The sequence below is a fragment of the Neolamprologus brichardi genome, chromosome 18 (genome assembly GCF_056152115.1).
Source record: "Neolamprologus brichardi isolate AB-2024 chromosome 18, ASM5615211v1, whole genome shotgun sequence".
Taxonomy (NCBI): domain Eukaryota; kingdom Metazoa; phylum Chordata; class Actinopteri; order Cichliformes; family Cichlidae; genus Neolamprologus; species Neolamprologus brichardi.
In genome coordinates, this window is record NC_142121.1 from 14,166,280 (window position 1) to 14,185,159 (window position 18,880).

Genomic DNA, 18,880 nt, shown 5'->3' on the forward strand with positions numbered 1-18,880 from the left:
CAGAAGCAAAACAGACTCAGAGGAAGATGAAACCTTCGGTCAGTCACTTTGACATTTCAGGGTAACATTTGATATATATTTTTTAAATCAATAATACAAATTTGTGATTACGAGAGGCTACATCCTGGTTTATGTCAATCACTCCACGTGGATATGACATTTGCTGTGTAGTCACTGTACAAACACAAAACACTTGACAGTAAAAATTTGTTGCCGAACAGTAACCTGACTTTCAGGCCCTCCCCCTCCTCTCACGTCATGCATGCTGGGATGATTAGGATGCATTTATCTGTCACCGTCTCTCTGCATCACAGCGTGTATTACACTACACTCGTAATTGGTGACTGCAAAGAGTGCTGCTTGAGGGAAAGGTAGCACATCTTTGCACTCCACATGGCAAGCCTCTTCACCGAAACACTCGGTGCCCTTTTCAGCTGATGTTCAGTTTGAATGATTCATTTTAATTAGTGCTGCTCTTCTGGATGCAATGCAGAGAGACTGAGTGCAGATATATATGGATGTGTTCCCATGCAGCTGGTATGGATCACGGTTTAATCTATAAAAGCCCTGAATGTGTATGATAACACTGAGATGGGTTAGCCACAAAAGCCGTGTTTTTCTTTGTGGGGTTTGGTGAAGGATTAGTGACTAAATGAAGACAGGTGACTTCTTCTGATACTCATAATCTGTAAACACAATGTGCTCATTCAGATAGTGAAATAGTCACATGATGAACTGTTTTTTTCTTCAGTGGGAGTTCATGGTAACGTGTCACTGAAGCAGCTCAGAAGCTCTTAATGTCCCTGACTATTTGTGTCTAACCCTCTCTTTAAACATACATCAAATATGAAATGGTGAGACTTGCAAGTTCATCTCCGTGTACTCGTGATGCTGATGAGGATGTAGCCTACAGGATGAATGTGACTGGGCAGAGATGAGGTTCTGAAAGTAGGAGACTGACAGACACTGGGACAGACACAGTCTCCAGGTCGGCTCTGAACTGGTGAAACGGCAGAGGACACGGTAAGGGGTTAACCGATATCATGGACTGTCATTCTAAGCCAGGGGCGGGTACTGGAACATACAGGCGTCCGCAAAACACACCTCCTCTTCCTCTGAACTGTCATGGTCATGGTAACTCTGGGCTAGGGAGGCGGTCAGGGAGGCTGCCTTGGGCTCCAGGTAGCAGAGGCACAGCGCCAGCGGGAAGGAGAGGGTGAGGGCATAGGGCACAGAGAAGGAAGTGGAAAGCAGGAAGAAGAAGATGAAAAGGAAGCAGGGGATGAGTGAAGGTGACTTAATGGGGAGGAAGTTCTGCGCACACTCGGGAAGGAAGCGCATCTCTGACAGGTCAGGGAATGTGATGTAGCCATCCTCATCTAGGATGGACGACAGGTCTGGCAGGTGCAGGGAGAAGGAGAAGAGCGTGCCGCCCCGGCGCTTGCCCTGCTCCAGCCTCTGCTTGCGGGCTGACAAAAGCAGCGCCTGCTCCTCCAGCAGGGCGGCTTTATGGTCGGCGCGGGCTTGCCGGCGGCGGCACCCAGTACCGCTCTTGACTGGACTGACTGATGAAGCCCGCTTGCGGGCGTTCTCCCTGTGCCTGCGCCGTACTTTAGTTGATGAAATGGGGGATGAAGGGAGCGAGAGCTCAGAACGGAGGGGGTCAGATGTGAATGCATGAGGGGTGCACTGACGGAGGGAAATGACAATGAAGAGATGGCCGTGTGTGTGTAGGGGAAAGGAAGGGGGCGAATAAGCATGAGCACACACAAGTATAGTGTGAGGGTCAAAGGAAAAACAAGAAAAGAAAAGCTAATTAGTAAAGCGCACAGAAAATGAGAAAAAGCATTTAGGCCTTGTCTACTGCAGAGGGTTAAGCTGATAGCAAGTGGGAAATTCTCATCAGCCAAGAAGAAGTCTATTAAGAAAGAAAGCAAAATTAAAACCTCAGAAAGGGCTTAAAACATAATAACTGCAGCTTCTAAGAAACAATCTTAGTCTTTCACGTGTAGCCCCTCTCTGAATCAAACAGAAAACATCCAATGTCTCTGCAAGTTTCCTTGAAGTCTAAATGTGGACAGCAACTTACCTTTGTGTCTTGTCTGAGCGGTGATGTGGCAGCAGGTTCTGGTGTCTCTGCTGTGTCCTTCTTAGCGTCCCCCTCCTCAGCCTTCTCTTCCTCTGCTTTTTTCTCAGTTGTTACAGTGGTGATAATGTCTCCCTTGGCAATGACTTTGGCTTCCCCGTCAGCAGCACTGTCCTTCATCAGGATCTCATGGTTCTCCATAATTGGAGCTGAAACACCAGAGGACAAAGATGGATGTGATAGCCAACTGCATGTCATTCACTGTGAAAAAGCTTTGATTTGCTCCTGGACATTGCTGCTATTATATCCTTTATGCATTTGTCACTGTGCTGCTAAACATGCACCAAAAATTTAACAGCTACGTTAACATTCAGGTGTAAACATTTTTCTTCCACTTTCCCGAGGCATAGCAACTTCCTCTTGTACAGAAACACTTCCAAGAATCTCTGTGCTCAAAATAAGCTGAAAAACCAACACCTCACCTCCATCTAAGCTGCGGGACATGTTGTAGCGTTTGCTGGAGGTGCGTTCAAAGAACGGAGCAGGTCTGATGATCTGAGAACTGGCCCTGCGTGTCTGAGCCTGTGTTCTGCCGCTGTAGCGAAATTTGGAGCCGAGAGTCAGGAACTTCTTTGGGGGTGCCTCGGGGGATACGAGCCTGTCAGAAGTTACCAACACTCACATTATTCAAACCAAAAATAAAAACACAGATTTAAGCATAGTGCTCTGAAACACTAACTGTTACTTTAGTAAACATTCCCCAGAGAGCCGTGGGGCTGAGCACACTACTCAAAACCTCCCTGGAAACCAATTTTTTTTTTTTTTTTTTTTTGCTTAAATGAACAAACTTTGCATGTTTTCCAAATGGCAACAACTATTAAGAGTCTGGACGATGCTTCTCTCACGACATGAATTCGTGTATAATGATTAGCAGTAAATCTGTGCCGACAAAGCTGTAGGATCACATGTCTGATTCACAAATTCATTTGGGAAACAATGTATTATGCATGGTATTGAGTGGAGAATAAGCTTGAGCTGCCGAGGTGCACATATTATTTATAATTAAAACTTCTCAATGCTGTGTTCTCATCACAGGTCTGTTACTTTTTCTTACCTGAAGAAGGTGTGGTGTTCCACACAGACTTTCCAGAGCCTTTTGGCAGCACGATGATTTGGAAGCTTGAAACCAATCGTGCTTTCAAACTGCTCGAACTGCAAGTGAGACAAAATGCTGTGGTTGGAGTCACCATGGAGATCCCTTTGATAATCACAATTCATTACTTTTCCCCCCTAATCATATTAATGTGTTTTTATAAGGTATTTGTCTTTAATTAAAAGGATAACTGCTTTGCATTCTAGCTTGATAATTTAAGTGAACACAATTATTTATTAACATTTGAAAACAAAGAAGGAAATTCGCCCAACTTTCTTTTTCCCCCAAAGGGTTGCTGAACTTAGCCAGTAATTGCTAGATGCCCAGAGGCAGCAGCAGTTATTGACTCTTCTCTACTTCATGAGATTTCTGCAAGAACTGATGTCAACTATTCTAGGAATGTTTGGTTTCATTCTTCTTTCATACATGAAACAGTAACTGAACTGTTGATTTATTGTCAAATTACTGCATGAAGTCACTTTCATTATTGCGGTTTGAAAGTACTAAATATAGTAAAGTTAAGCTTGATGGCGTTTGAGTCAAGTTTCCTCAGAGTATCAGTGGTACAGATGGTGTGTGTAACACCGATAAAGGCTCTCCCTGGTTGCTCTAGACACTGAAATTAATTCCCTTTGCAGTAAAAGTACATGCACTTTGAAAAATCCAGCAACTAAGCACTGTTACATTTAGAAGGAAGCTGATGTTAAAGTATCGTTGTTGAGGAGCTACAACCCTGCTTGCTTCTAAATGTAACTGTTGTTAGTTGTTTGCTATTTTTAAGCTGTAAATGCACACCACTAAAAATAAATAAAATAAGGTGACACTGTGAAGCAGAAACCATTGCGTCACCTGTTTTTGTGCAAATCAAAGTGACTACAAGTGCACTGAAGAAGCAACAACAAGACAGCCCACATAAAGGGAATGGTGGTGGCTACAGACTTTTGCTGTCTGATATGAGGAAATGGGGGCTATTACAGGAGAGTTGGACTGAAGAGCATCAACCCAGCTGCACAACAAGCATCTGCTGCTTTATGTGAGGGGAAACAGGATGAAGGGTGCACGAGCACATCTCCTGGTATTTTGTCCATACTCTTGAGACACAGCAAACATTCTTGCAACAGCATGTACGGATGTGCCATCCTGGAGGAGCTGCACTACCTGTGCAACTTGACAGGGCTGCAGGTACCAGCAGGTCATGCTATCAGCAGTGACAAGGGCCCAAGTGAAAACCAAAAGTAATCAGGAGGGACGACGGGAGGCGCAATGGTTTGCTGCCACCACCCGCAAAACGATTCTCTTTTTTGGTGCTTGTCTTGTTGTTGCCACTGTGCACCAAGGTAGAGGAAATGAATTCACACTGGTTAACATATCCTAACCAGACAGATTGACATCCCCGAAGTTTGACTGACTGTGTGCAATCTAGTGTCCCCTTTGAAAACCTTTGAAACAAACATGCTAAACAAGAAAGCTTTAGTTTAAATGCAGATGCCTTACTTTGTTTAATACTTGCAAAAGCTAAGAGCAATAATTGGTAAAGCTGCATTCAATATTTAGAAGTGCAGCCATTCAAAAATAAATCAAAGTTAAAATCATCTGTTTCTAAATTACATATAGTGGTTCCATTATATTCTTAACCCTGGAGGTTGTTCAAAAACTCATCAGCTCTTAGAGATGTTTCATGAAGTCCAGAAGAAATGCTACCCACTGCTGCCACAGGGTTTTTAGTAGCTACTGGCTGAATGCAGACGCCCAGCCAGGCAACTGAGAGCCAAGTTGTTGTTACTCAGTCTCTCTCTACTCCAGCTGAGAGGTCCATTGCTCTTCAGAATATTGCTTTAGTCTCCAAGCAAGAGGAAGTGCACTCCAACATACCTCCATCCCACCATTCGCCTTAGCAATCAAGTCAAATAAAGCGTATAATGGATGGCATGATCAGGCCCATGACTGCTTTTTTGCTGTCCTTGTGTTGTGGATTTTTAAAAGTGCTCTATAAATATGTATTTTTTTAGTTTAGCATAGTGAAATCCCAGTGCTGTACTATCTTTTGCCACAGATCTCAATGACACATTTTACAATCACCCAATTCCCTGCCCTAATTTTATATTCATATTTCCAACATAAATCAGCTACAGACTACAATGCATAATACCCCATAGCAGAGATGGGGTATTATGAATGTAGTGGCAAAAAGGTTTCAAGTTTATGTTTGCTGCTGCAAGAAAGTCATTTCCAATATGTTCATAACGTATCTTTACCTCGCCGGGCCGGATTTTGATGTAGAAGTTGTTCCTTTTGTAGGAGATTTTGAGGATTTTGGGCCAGGCGAATCTGTTGATCCGCAACCTGTCTCTGTAGATGAGTAGGCCACTTGCACAAACTCCCAGCATAATCTCCACACCCTCCGAGTCCTGGAAACAACACAAACATCAACACACGACAAAGCAAAATATGGAAATACGTTATGTTTGAAATATTGTTTACAAGATGTTATTTAACACAAAAGTCCTTGACAAGCTTTACAAAGAAGTTCACTGACCACGGCACCGTTTTCTTTTTCTTTTTTTGTGGTCTCTAAAATATGAACTTCCATAGACTCTACAGGATATACGGGAGGCGTTTAGGTGTTGGTGCACAGCAGGACAAAGTGGAGTTTAAGATAAGAGCCAGGTTTGTGATAATAACAGGGTTAAGCAGGCAGGTGGAGAGTGGATTCAGGCATATGGCACTCTAAACTCTTCTATGCAGGCTGTGTGGAGTTTGAATTAAGACTGAAGGGGTTCCAACTGGCAAAAGGAACAGTGAAGTTTCAGGAAACGGTAGATGAAGCACAAAAATGACGCTCTTCACTGCACAAAGCATGAGATGAGCAGGTAAAAATGAATGACGACGTTTTGAAAAGGGAGGCGCTGATCCAAAGCATGAACAACCAGCCTTAAGTGATTTGTGGGGTGCTTAAAATGACACCTTTGAAGGAAACCATGCACAAGTAGAGACCACATAGACACACACTCTCATTCGGGCAAAGCACATGGAAAGCAGCCTCTTACCTCTCCCTCAGCTGGAGCCAAGCATTCATAGAGATTCCCTACCAACTTTGCATTTAGTGAGAGAGGAGAGAAGACAAAAGAGGGATGCTGGTCTGATATGTACATCTTTTTCTCGTGTATCAAAACTGTGACTCACAGAAGCAACACTGAGCATTGATGTCTGCTCGGTTTGATCAAGGCCGCTTCCGCATCTCTGTCATCTCCTCTATTCTGATCTAAATCTGTGAAGGCAATTTCCTCCCCATCATGTGCATCTAGACCCTTTTTTGACTTTCAAAGCACATTTGATAACAGATTCATATCAAGAAGACTGATGGCTGTAATTTTCTTTTATGACAACAGCGGCCCCGCTGTCCTACACCAGCTCTCTGTTTTTACCGCCCGTTTTCCAGTGATATATTTGATCCAATCTGGACAGTAGAATAAAACAGATGGGAAATTATCCAAGTCAAGCTGGGCTCCAGACCCCCTCCCACCTATCACCCCTCTTAAACCCACCCCAACCCCAGAGAGGCAACAGTGACACAATGTCAGTCAGTCAGGGGAGCAGCAGTGGCATGTTAAATCGAGGCATTACTGTGGCAGCCATGATGTGTCTGAAGCAGCAGTGTTGTGGTAGCAAGCGTCAATACCGAGTGCATGGGTGATGTGTTTGTATAAGACCTCACACAGAAAACGCCAAAAACAGTTTACGTCCACATTCTGAAAAACATGAATTGTTTTGAAACGCCCACCACATCTGACGAGGTGAAAGTCCTTCAGCTCCACCTCTTTGTTTATAGTAACAAATTAAATAACTAGTTTTTACATTTTGGTGTTTTTATCTTAGGCCTCTGTGATATCGTGGTAGCTAAGTCTATCTTTTACACAAAGACTATTCTAACCTCACATAAAGGTGAAGCTTCTCATTTAATTTGTGTAAATTAGCGATATATTCATGTACTGGTGGGAGAGAGACTTTTAGACTCTGTGCCAATGTTAACTTCATATTTAATGAGTAAATATGAGACTGAGTGATGGTTGTTTGCTTTCTTGCACATGTCGACTGTAAAGAGGGGGAAAAAGTTACTGTTTGGTTTGCATGTATAATAAAGCACGCTGTAAAAACTCACAGGTTAACCTTTAAAAAAAACAACTAAATTGTTTTCCACAGTTAGGTTGAATTCTATAGACTGATATATCATTGTGTTGTAAGAAATATTAATAAATAAATAATTAAGATTTGTTGCAATTTGCTACCTTAGCGTGGTGGAGGTCCACACCGTACATGGATAGCTTCTTGGCATTTTCCAAGAAGTGCATCTCGGCATCAGCCGGTGACATCCCCCTGAATGCACACAACAGAGCACGTCAGACATAAACACGTAAGGCAAAGAGATTTAAACCGCTCTTTTTTTCTTAAAAGCAGACTTAAACCTTTCTGACCAATGTGACAAGAGAGAAAATCTCTACATGGATTATTAGCAGGATTATAGCTTGAAAGATTTTGGAAAAAGGCTGTTTTCATGGATGTTTTTAGCTGAAGTTCTATAGAGAATTCTAAGTGTATCCATTTTTAGATTGTCTTTAGAGAAGACCCTAATCCTGGCAATGTCACTGCCTCACTGCAGCCAATGGACCAGCATCAAATTACAGACAAATCATTGCAATAAAGGGGAATGAGGGGGCTCAGAAGAGAAACTTAGGTTAGATTGTGAATGTTCACTCAGATTCACAGATTGATTCAAGGCCTAATAATGACATAAAAACTAGATGTGCAATTCAACTTCAGATTTATGAAGAATTTGATCAGAGGACCTTATTACGCACATGTCATCACTAAATGCAAACAGAGCATTTTATTAGTAGAAAAACAATGATGGGTCCTTTTTAGTGCTGTCAACGTTAATTTAGTTAAAATGACGTTAACGCGCTAACTCACTAACGGCATTAACATCATTTTAACGAGATTAACGCTGACAGCACTAGTCCTTTTATGTTCTATGTATCATATGCGCTCCATTCAGCGAGACGAGAAAAGCCGTTTATATTTTCTAAAAACATTCTACGAACATGTCATGTGTCATTTCCACAGAAGAAATTTAAAGTGACATGTTTATGACCACCAATAATAAATTCACTGGACTATATGACTCCCTTCTGACTCTTTCTATTAATAATCATTTTCTTGCATGCAGTGTAAATGAAATCGTACTACAGATACTAACTTGTAAGTCTTGTGGAGCTCCATGACCTTCTCCTCTAGCTCTTTGGTCTGGTTGGGTGCGAAGCGCAGTTCACTGAGGTAGTCGCTGGCGAGTTCCTCTGAGTCATAGTCTCCAAGTTCAGACTGCGCCGTATAAGAGCCCAGCACCGTGTGGGTGGCAAAGGAGCAGGGCAGGCGACCTGAAACTACATCATCTCTCAGCTGCAAGCACAGGTAGTACCTGAGAGAATGAGGACAAAATATACAATATATATGTAAACAAAACTGCAATTTCGTGTTTTTAAAAAAAAATCATATCTAATGTCTGGATTTTCTCATTTCTTTGAAAACTTCCTGAGATTTTTAAGTGCTAGAAGTACATTTTTATGCATCCAAGTCTATAAAAGGTTTATAGAAGAATATAAGCAAAGGACAGCAAAACCGACCTTGTGATGTCCTCAGTCAGTTGTGAGGGGTCTGGTGGGTAAAACTTTACATTGAAAGCAAAGTTCCAGGGTCCAGCTGAGGTATCGACAGAACATGAAAGGATTAAAAATCAACATTCAACAACAGCAAAGGCTTCACTTGAAAATTCAGAGCATATAACATTCAGGTAGCGTCACTGGATTGCTGCACTTACTCCTGATCTGCTTCTTCAGCTCCTTGGAAGGATCGAGCCAATTCTGCGAGACACAACCACAGAAGATGAAACATTAAATCATTGCTAATTTGGGAGCAAATTACCAAGAGCCCAGAGGGGAAAATCCTGCCTGGTATGCATATGTAACAGTTATCTCATAAATGTCTTCTCGAAAGAAACATTTAACTTCATTTCCTACTGTCGATGAACCACTTTCCAAGTAAAAATATATAACATGTTAGTTAATAAGATTGCCTTAAAATAAAATAAAAAGTACCTTTTGATTCTCTACATCTCTATAAGTAATGCCAAAATAGTCCTTCTCTAGTAGGTTGAGGTGATCACACACTTTATCAAAGAGGAACTGGCCCTTGGCTCGTTTCTGTGAACAGAAAAAGAATAAAAGCACATGTTGAATGCAGAGTCATTTGATGGGTATACTGATGTGCAACATTTGAACATACAGAACACAGAAACTCATTTAAAATAAACCATCACACCAAATTAGATTAGTAGGATTGTGTAATTTCTTTTAAGAGTTTTTCCAGTAATGCAAACCCTTCATTTGTCCTGATTTGCTTAACAATTACACACAAAATAATGATAAACACGAACAATAAAGCAATATTATTAATCCATGTTGCAGCTTAAAAAGCTATTTTATGCTGCCGTGGAACTGCGTTCCCCTTCAAGTCCTTCTCTTCTTATTGTTATCTCGATAATTAAATGAAAGTGAGCTCATCTCTGCAAAACCACATTAAGAATATAAATTCGTGAAAATGAAGCAAATTATTATTATTATTATTATTCTGCTGCGTGATGTAAGCCTCGGTACCGGAGACACAATCCACCAACCTGGCAACTCTGGATCAATTCCCTCTATAAAAAGCATAAACACACTTTCAAATTCCTGACCATTGGTTGCGTGAATGCATTACATCGATCGACTGCACATCTGAGTGCTGGACGTCATCAGCTGGAGCTTTGTCATCCCCCCCTCGTGAAGAGGTTGGACTTCCAGGACTCATTTGACCAGCTCACAGGGGATATTTTAAGGCCTGAGTTGCCATGACACAGACGTCTCCTGCTTGCACAAAACCAATGCCAGCTCATCACGTCTGGATCGGCTGAAGCCCACAGCCACAGCCTAACCTATCCAGAACACGGCTATGTATCTGCCACACTCACATGGATGCAATAATACATCCTGGATGTGAAACGAAGAACTAACGGGTGTGTGCATGAGCACACACACATTTTTAAATAAGAAGATTCTTGCATGTGTGTGCGCGTGTGATTTTAACAAAGCTGGTAGAGGTGCTGGTGGCAGAGAGTTAATCCTACCAGAACATCTCCGAGGGAATTAGCACAGTTATGTCAGACTACTGCTGCCTGGGTGTGACAATCTCCTCTTAATGCAACACTTAAAGCTGGCTGGCTTAAATGACACAGACAAAAAAAATGGCTGTGATTTGGAAACAGAGGTTTTCAGATCAGTCAAATAAGCTGCCAATCATTAAACTATATCTATAAATAAGCTAATGGGGTACTGTACACGTATCCCTGGAGTTCTCTAGCAGAAGAAAGACCAGAAATCAGAAGTATACTGATCTTAAATTGGGAAAGCTTGATCAATCAGGACAGTGAGGCCTTCACAGAGGTTAAACACTTCCAAGGATTAAAAATTGATTGTGCATTATGGTTTATCTGTTACTTTAATTAGAGTTATCTAGTCATTTTAAGAACACTTTCAGTCATTACTTGACCTATAAAATGTTAGACAACACATTTTTCCAGAGTCTTTGTTCCCTTCAGTCATCTTGTGTCATCCAACTGGCTGTCCAAAAGCCAACAATATTAATTTCACAAAGATAAAAGACTAAATTTGATTAACTGACTATCAAAATAGGCTAAATAACTGCCTGCCAACAGACTCACTGACTAATCACTTTAGCTCTAATTAAAGCCAAAATTTAGCATGAATTCTCATGTCCTTTAGAGAAAGGATGATTTAATTGAAAGCAATTCAACACATTGTGTGGGATGTTTTTCTGCCTCCACTTAGACTCAACAACCTTTGAAGTGAGGGAGAGCGGTTCAGCTGTTCTGTGTCATAGAAAATGATAGGAAACGATTAGTGCGGACATTTTTCCCCCCCCCACAGGAGGAAATTGAATTGAGCTGGAAAACTACAAGGTCAGGAGGATAAAAATGTCAAATCCTGACATTCTGGACCAGTTTCAAGTCTTTACTGGGAGGAGGAAAAGAACTCCCTGGCAATTATCTGAGGGTCTTCTGACATCAGCTGTACCACTGTGTCAAACACCATAAGCTGACCTGGCTCACCCTCAGCTGCAGGAGCACACAGAGCATTTTTTCCCCCTAAAGCTGAAATTAAATTCTTCTGACTGGTCATGTTAGTGCCTTAACTGCTGCTATGAAAAGCCTTACGGGAAGCAGTGAACTTATTAGTCTCCTGCTTTATATCATAGTGATTGTAAGTATTAGTCACTGTTGTAAACAATGCACAAATGGAGACACCTTTACTGTGATTAAGAGCATTATCAAGCAGGTGTCATGCACGCCACTGCATCGATTAACACAGCTTGATTTTGTAGCATTACTTGTTAAAAAGGTGTGCAGAAAAGTAAATGTCCCGAGTAGGTGTAAAGAGGGCTTTCCACTTTTTGATGCATTTGAACAACACACAGCACACTTCTTTCTGCACCCACAAATTAAAAAATACAAATAAAAAAACAAAACAAAAAAGCACTGCTTTTTAACACAAAGTGTCACAAAATGTCTATGTTGTGCATTTCCTAAGCAGAACACTGCACTGTAACAATAGTGTTATTTATTTAACCAGGGGTGTCAAATGAAAGGCCCTGGGTCCAGAATCAGCCATGTCAGACTCCAATTCGACCCACTGGAAGGTGTTGGAAAATGTGAACGAATGTATAGATTTTGAACTTTTACAGCTTTTCCTATGAATAAAGCCCCCCCCCCATTACCATTTATACTGCACCAAAGTAGTAAAGTCATAGATAAACAATTAAATAAGACAAAAATTCCTGTTTTTACAATCTAGCATTAAAAAAAAAAAAGAAAAAAAGTTTTTCTGGTTCAATTGGGTCCATGGTAAAAAAGAAAGAAAAAAAGTAACATTTTTGACACAAACTAAATAAGCACTAACTTCTCGTTTTATAAGTACAGGAAAGTCTAGGCAATGAGCTACGCTTGAGCTATGCTTGAAAGGTTAAATGTGAATTTTCTCATTTTTGCTTGATGTTTTTGTATAATCAAACATTTTAGACGATACAATCGTCAACTTTGCTCTGATTTATATTTCTTACTCCACAGAGTAGTTCATATCCCCTCTAATACACCAAATCCACCGTCATCTGGAAGTATTCCCTAAAATAATGGATCTTAGTGTTCAGAAATAGTAAAGTGGGGCAAAGAAAGCCTTTGCTTTGCACATCCTAGCAGGTGGGCAGCACTCGGAGCTTACAGGATAGTAAGCAGATGGGATGCAATAAGTAAACACTAAGTATTAAGATGAAAAAAGAAAAGAAGAATTTAAAATTAGATTAACCTTTATTTAATTATTAAAATTAAAATTTATTTAATTATAAATTTTTCTCTTTTCTAAGAATTGTGAGCTCCTTATAACTGACCGTCTATTCATAATAACCTGAAGTAAACTCAATTAAAATAAACACAAATGTACTGATACATTATAAATAAATCTCATGAGGTAACATGTTTGAAAGCACACGATTAGGTCACATCTTGCTGCTGTCTGGTGTAACCCTACTTATTACACACACAAGATCAGTTTGCTTAAGAAAAACATCAATAATGTTTTCTGTGAATCTGGAGGAGTGGACTTCAGTCAGAAAAAAAACTAAAACAACAACCCTTGGTAATAAAGGTTATCTCAGCTTTGGCTTAAAGACCTTTATCTCTTAATATTAAGCTTACTTTAAACCATTTACAAGCCAACCAAGCCAAACTAAAACCAAAGATGCTGCTCAGTTGTGTTTGAATCCTGTGTTTTGGTGCTTGAGCCAAATGGGTCCCTTTTTTCACAAGGGTTAAATTACCTGCCATTTGTGAAAGAAGGCTTCAGAGTCATGTTTTGAATTTTTCAGGTTGTGTAACACATTTATTAAACATTTTAATAAAACATGAAATGTTTTTAATTGAAAATTCTCAAAAATGTCTTTGTTTTCTTACAGTGTTCATATTTTAGACCATGTGTAGCTCTTTCAGCATAAACTAAAACAAATAAAAAAACTTTTTCTGACTTAAGGTTAACAAATCTGGACTGATCCCCCACTTCCACGTCACCATCCTTAATAAAAGTCCTTCCAGAGGCACAGTGGGCCTTCGTAATCATGCCAACCCACTGTGTCAATGACACTGATTCCCTCCAACAATTGCCCCCATTGCCCCAAACCAGCCAGCCAATCCCTCCATCCCAGCCCCTGGTGGGGAGGAATCCGCTAAAGGAGATTTGCAGAGGAGGGTCTGCTTCTCTTTTTCAGCCTGAACACATTTTGGGAATCCTACAAAGTTTCCTAACTTTGACAAAAGACTCAACTTTGCTATGGAAGAAATATTTCATGAGCCAAATGTCACATAAATTCAGAAGTCAGACTTACTCCTGAATTAATGACACTCAAGACAGAAAGAAAGACTGTTTGAAGGAAAGAGAGAAGGACAGAAAGACAGAAAGCAGCTGTTCGGCTGTGGAGCTAAACTCATATTTGCCACTCAAGCGAACAGAGTTCTGCTTTAGAAAAACTTTACAAAGCAGAGATAATGAGATAATACAAATGGAGAAATTCAAAACAGTCTGACACAGTTGGTCAAAACCACACAGCAAACCGACAAATAAATAAATAAAATTCTTTGACAGATTATCGAGCTCTGAAAGTAATGACTCCATCCACACCCCGCCATGCTAATAATGATTAACAACCAACTCATGCTCCATTTCTTCTCCTCCCCAAATATCCCATTTCCATATTTAATTTCCCTATATTATGATAAAAGCCATGCTTCTAGGCTAGTGTGGGGTTCCGAGTTTCACATTTACAACACAAAGACACATGTTTTTCACTGATTGTTGGCTCTCTTTTCCTCAAAGGGTTTATTTCTGGAGAGCAGATGAGCTTTGAAGTAAGAACTGAACATTTAAGAACCATTACATGAATATTTTGTTCCCCCTAGAGACTATCCAGAGAAGGTTTGGAGGAAAAACAAAATCCCATAAAACAGTTTGACAATGCAAATGCGAGTGTGCAGAGAAAAGCGTGAAATTACTGCTTCTAAGCAGCGCCGTCAAAACAGCAGCTTTATTCGGTTAGTACAACGTGCATGGATCATAAAAGTAACACACAGATGAATTCTGGGTAATGGAGAAGACCACTGGCACAAGCTATCAAATCATGTGAGTACTGATGATCACTGACGCCCTGACAGGAAACATTTGTTTTATATATTAAAGCAATACGTAAGGTTGCTCCCATCGTTCAACTGTAATAACAATAATAATAATAATGCAGTGGAACGCCATGAGCTGCATTTCACATGCAGAAGGAAAAATAAAGATAACTTTACTTGACAAATGTGATGGAACAAGGCTCATAAACAAGTTCTTATATAAACACGACATAAAGGGAGCCAACCAGCCATTCAGCAGTCAGAGCTGAAAACACTAGAAATCAGCTGATTCCGGTCCCCACCAGGCGATCGGTCCATCTCTACAAAAAATTTAACTGTAATATAACTATAATGTAGACTGGTTCATGTTTACCTGTTACTATATTTGCACAAATAATTTGTATGTTCAGTTTAGTGTCCAAGAATGATATTTTTCATTCAGCATCTCTCCCCCTCTAATGACCACAGTATTGACAACCTCGGAGTATGTGGCAGGGACTAAACACAATCGCAGACTTTAGAGGGAAAACCAGCACACCGCAGACCACGGCCTCTCTGTGTGAGGATCTAAACGTATTCTATGCTAGATTCGACACAGCGAACACCATGAGTCCGGACAGTGTGCGCACCGCGGATGACGTCAGTGCGCACACTGTGTCTGAGGAGGATGAGCGGAAGTGCTTCAGGAAGGTGAACGCACGCAAAGCTACTGGTCCTTGCGGGGTTCCTGGCTGCGTCCTCAAGTCATGCGCGGCTCAGCTGGCTGGAGTGTTTACACACATCTTCAACCTTTCCCTCTCTCTGTCTGTAGTCCCAGCCTGCTTCAAAATGGCCACCATCGTCCCTGTACCCAAATCCTCCACCATCTCCTCATTGAATGACTGGCGACCTGTAGACCTGACCCCCATCGTGAGCAAAGGCTTCGAGAAGCTGATCAGGGACTTCGTTTGCTCTGCACTACCTGACTCACTGGACCCTCTACAATTTGCATACCGCCACAACAGGTCCACTGATGATGCCATAGCCCTGACACTACATACTGCCCTCTCGCACCTGGAGAAGAGAGACACGTATGTGAGAATGCTGTTTGTAGATTACAGCTCAGCATTCAATACCATCATTCCCTCGAAGCTGGACAGGAAACTGCAGGATCTAGGACTGAGCAGCTCCCTCTGAAGCTGGATCCTTAACTTCCTGTCTGACAGACGCCAAGTGGTCAGACTGGGCAGCATCACCTCATCCCCCGTCACACTGAACACTGGTGCTCCACAGGGGTGTGTACTGAGCCCTCTCCTGTACTTACTCTACACCTACGACTGCACAGCCACTAGCAACTCCAACATCATTGTGAAGTTTGCGGACGACACTACAGTGGTGGGTCTTATCACCAAAGGTGATGAGACGGCCTACAGGGAGGAGGTCAGCGCCCTGACCCACTGGTGTCAAGACAACCATCTCACCCTCAACGTCGCAAAGACAAAGGAGTTGATAATGGACTTCCGGAGGTGCAGAGAAGTACACATCCCCATCACCATCAACAGCGCTGGCTGAGGATCTTACGTGGTCAGGACATAAACAAAACAGTGAAGAAGGCGCAGCAGCCCTTCTTCCTTCTCAGGAGACTGAAAAGATTCGGCACGAGCCCCCGCATCCTCAGGACCTTCTATCGCTGTGCCACTGAGAGCATCCTCACTGGATGCATCACCACCTGGTATGGCAACAGCACCGCCTACAACCGCAAAGCTCTCCAGAGAGTAGTGCGGTGCTCTGAACGGATAATTGGAGGTGAGCTTCCCTCCCTCTAGGACATCTACAGGAAGCGGTGCATGAGGAAAGCGGGGAGGATCATCAAGGACTCCAGTCACCCCAGCAATAAACTGTTCAGACTACTTCCATCAGGAAGGAGGTTCTGCAGTATCTGGTCCCGTACCAGCAGACTGAGAGACAGCTTTTTCCATCAGGCCATCAGACTGCTGAACACTTCATAGACACCTCACCTTCACTACTGGAACTTCAACATTATGCACTCCACACTGTACATTAATGCCACTTGTTTTGCACAATATCCAACTACCAACCTCTGTATATTTTATATATTTTATTTTATTGTTTACTGTCTGTGAAGGTTCTCAGTCATCCAGGTCATTGTAGTCAAAGGAGCTTGCAAAGAAAAGCGTCTGGACTTCTTTATGTTGCTTGAAAAGCAAGCAACTTAAAGAAGTCCAGACGCTTTTCTTTGCAAGCTCCTTTGACTTTATTGTTTACTCTATTTAATTTTTAAATATGTATACACACACACACACACACACACACACACACACACACACACACGTAGATATACATATTTAGTATACACATTCAGTAATATGCATACACTCTTATATTGTACATATATTTATTCATATAATTCTCAGATTTAGCCATTCTTATATTTTGCATGTTCTTATGTTATTGTATTTTTGCACACCTCTGTTGCTTGTGAAGCTCACACACAAGAATTTCACTCACATGTACTGTACCAGTGTACCTGCACATGTGATGTAACAATAAAAGTGATTTGATTTGATTCTTGCCTTCTCTTTTTGGACCTGAACAGATTCCATGTGGCTCGAGTCTCTTACATATTAAAGTAGTGAAGAAGCTGATGGAAACAGAATATTTAAAATGACCACCACTCTGTGTTAAACTTAAAGCGTCTCACCTCTACATTGAGCGTGAAGTCTAAGCCATCCAGCAGAGTGACTTTACACTGCATGATCTTCACCTTCTTGACTCCTCTGAGCGGAGACCTAGACAGACGACTGGTGGATGACCTGTGGGATACCAGATCCTCTTCCTGCTGCTCCTGGCAAAAAGAGGAAAAAGTGTCACTTAAAAATAATGAGAATAACACATTTACAATAACAGTTTTCTACATTTGGGATAGAGCTGAATGGAATTTCCTTGTTAAAAGTAATGAGCTGCCTCTACCTTGTCATGCTAATTGTGGATAGAAGTATTACCGTCTCTAAATGTCCACCAGAAGAGAAGTTTCCTTACCTAAATGACCGTTAATGTAAACCTAAAAATAGACACTGGGACCCTGACTGAGTGTAATCAGGTCCCACTGAGAACAGCTAGGGGTGTACCGCCATTTTGTCTTAAGGAGAGAAAATCCAATTTTCCACTTCGCTGAAAACAAACCCTTTGCTGACTGACTTTATGCTGAATAGACGCCTTTGCTTCGAGATATTATTCTTTCTTACATACAGTGAATTTAATTCCCCCCTTTGAACATTTCTTATCTTGCTCTTCAAGCCATTTTTTATTGCATTGTTCCTGCAGTATCTACTGCAGCTCATGTGGACTACTCTCCCTGTAGACTCATTTTGATGTAGTATTAAACAATAGAAGAAGAAGAAGATGACTCTAAAGAACACAAGAATGAAAGGTCAAGTTAATATTTCTAGGAAATACCACAAGACACATTTCCCCCCATTTGTTTGACGCATGACTGGTGAGAACAGGCACCACAGATGTATGAAATCACAGTTACATGTGCACCCTGCTGGAGAACGTGCCTCACAGGGAAGGCCGACAGTGTTGTGTCAGACTGGTGCAATTTCCCCTCAGTCTTGCTCCTGGCAATTCACACAGGTCTAACACTGATGGTGCATCACTGATCATCCTCAGTGTGGAAAAACAAGGGGTGCATAATGTAGCTGTGTGAATTTGAAAGAATCCTGGGGTCGATCAGCTCAGTGGGCAACACTGCAAGTTATAAAAGAAGATCATATATATATGTATTACTATTCCCCTGGAGCTACTTGGATCTAGGAGAATAGCAATGTTCACTTTGGACCAAACCACAAACTGTAGCCTGAGAGGTGAAGCCAACAGCATTTTCTCTAGTGGCCAGCAGGGAGCGACTCATCTAGATGCAAAAAGAAATCTCAGGTAGAAACCTGTAAGATAATGATCCCACTTGCCTTATTATCCCAGCAGGTGCTTTCCTAATCACTTTATGGTAACAATTGCCCATTCAATTGCTTCAATTCCTGATCCCGATTTAGATAAAAGCAGATGACGGAGCAGGAATGCTTTAGGACAGCGGTCACCAACCTTTTTTGCGCCACAGACCGGTTTATGCCCGACAATATTTTCACGGGCCGGCCTTTAAGGTGTCGCGGATAAATACAAAAAAAATAAAACTAGTACCAGTACCGAAAAAAGAAGATTTATTTATAACGCACGTTAAAAGACCAAGGAAAACCAAGTTAACGATAAAAACGATAACAAAATAACGCTGAAAACCGATAAAAACCCTGAAAACCATACA

General features: G+C 41.4%; 1 protein-coding gene across 1 annotated transcript in view; it reads right to left on the reverse strand.

Annotated features, from left to right (window-relative positions):
• epb41l3b (erythrocyte membrane protein band 4.1-like 3b) overlaps positions 1 to 18,880 on the reverse strand; it is a 44,129-nt gene that overhangs the window by 15,051 nt on the left and 10,198 nt on the right. Inside the window, exons 3-14 of the mRNA XM_087832267.1 lie at positions 17,264 to 17,407; positions 9,389 to 9,493; positions 9,112 to 9,154; positions 8,918 to 8,993; positions 8,494 to 8,712; positions 7,526 to 7,613; positions 6,287 to 6,331; positions 5,495 to 5,647; positions 3,201 to 3,298; positions 2,569 to 2,744; positions 2,090 to 2,295; positions 1,105 to 1,689 (exon numbers count right to left, since the gene is read on the reverse strand). Of these exons, the coding sequence (XP_087688393.1) occupies positions 1,105 to 1,689; positions 2,090 to 2,295; positions 2,569 to 2,744; positions 3,201 to 3,298; positions 5,495 to 5,647; positions 6,287 to 6,331; positions 7,526 to 7,613; positions 8,494 to 8,712; positions 8,918 to 8,993; positions 9,112 to 9,154; positions 9,389 to 9,493; positions 17,264 to 17,407 (1,938 nt within the window). The remainder of the gene's footprint in view (positions 1 to 1,104; positions 1,690 to 2,089; positions 2,296 to 2,568; positions 2,745 to 3,200; positions 3,299 to 5,494; positions 5,648 to 6,286; positions 6,332 to 7,525; positions 7,614 to 8,493; positions 8,713 to 8,917; positions 8,994 to 9,111; positions 9,155 to 9,388; positions 9,494 to 17,263; positions 17,408 to 18,880) is intronic.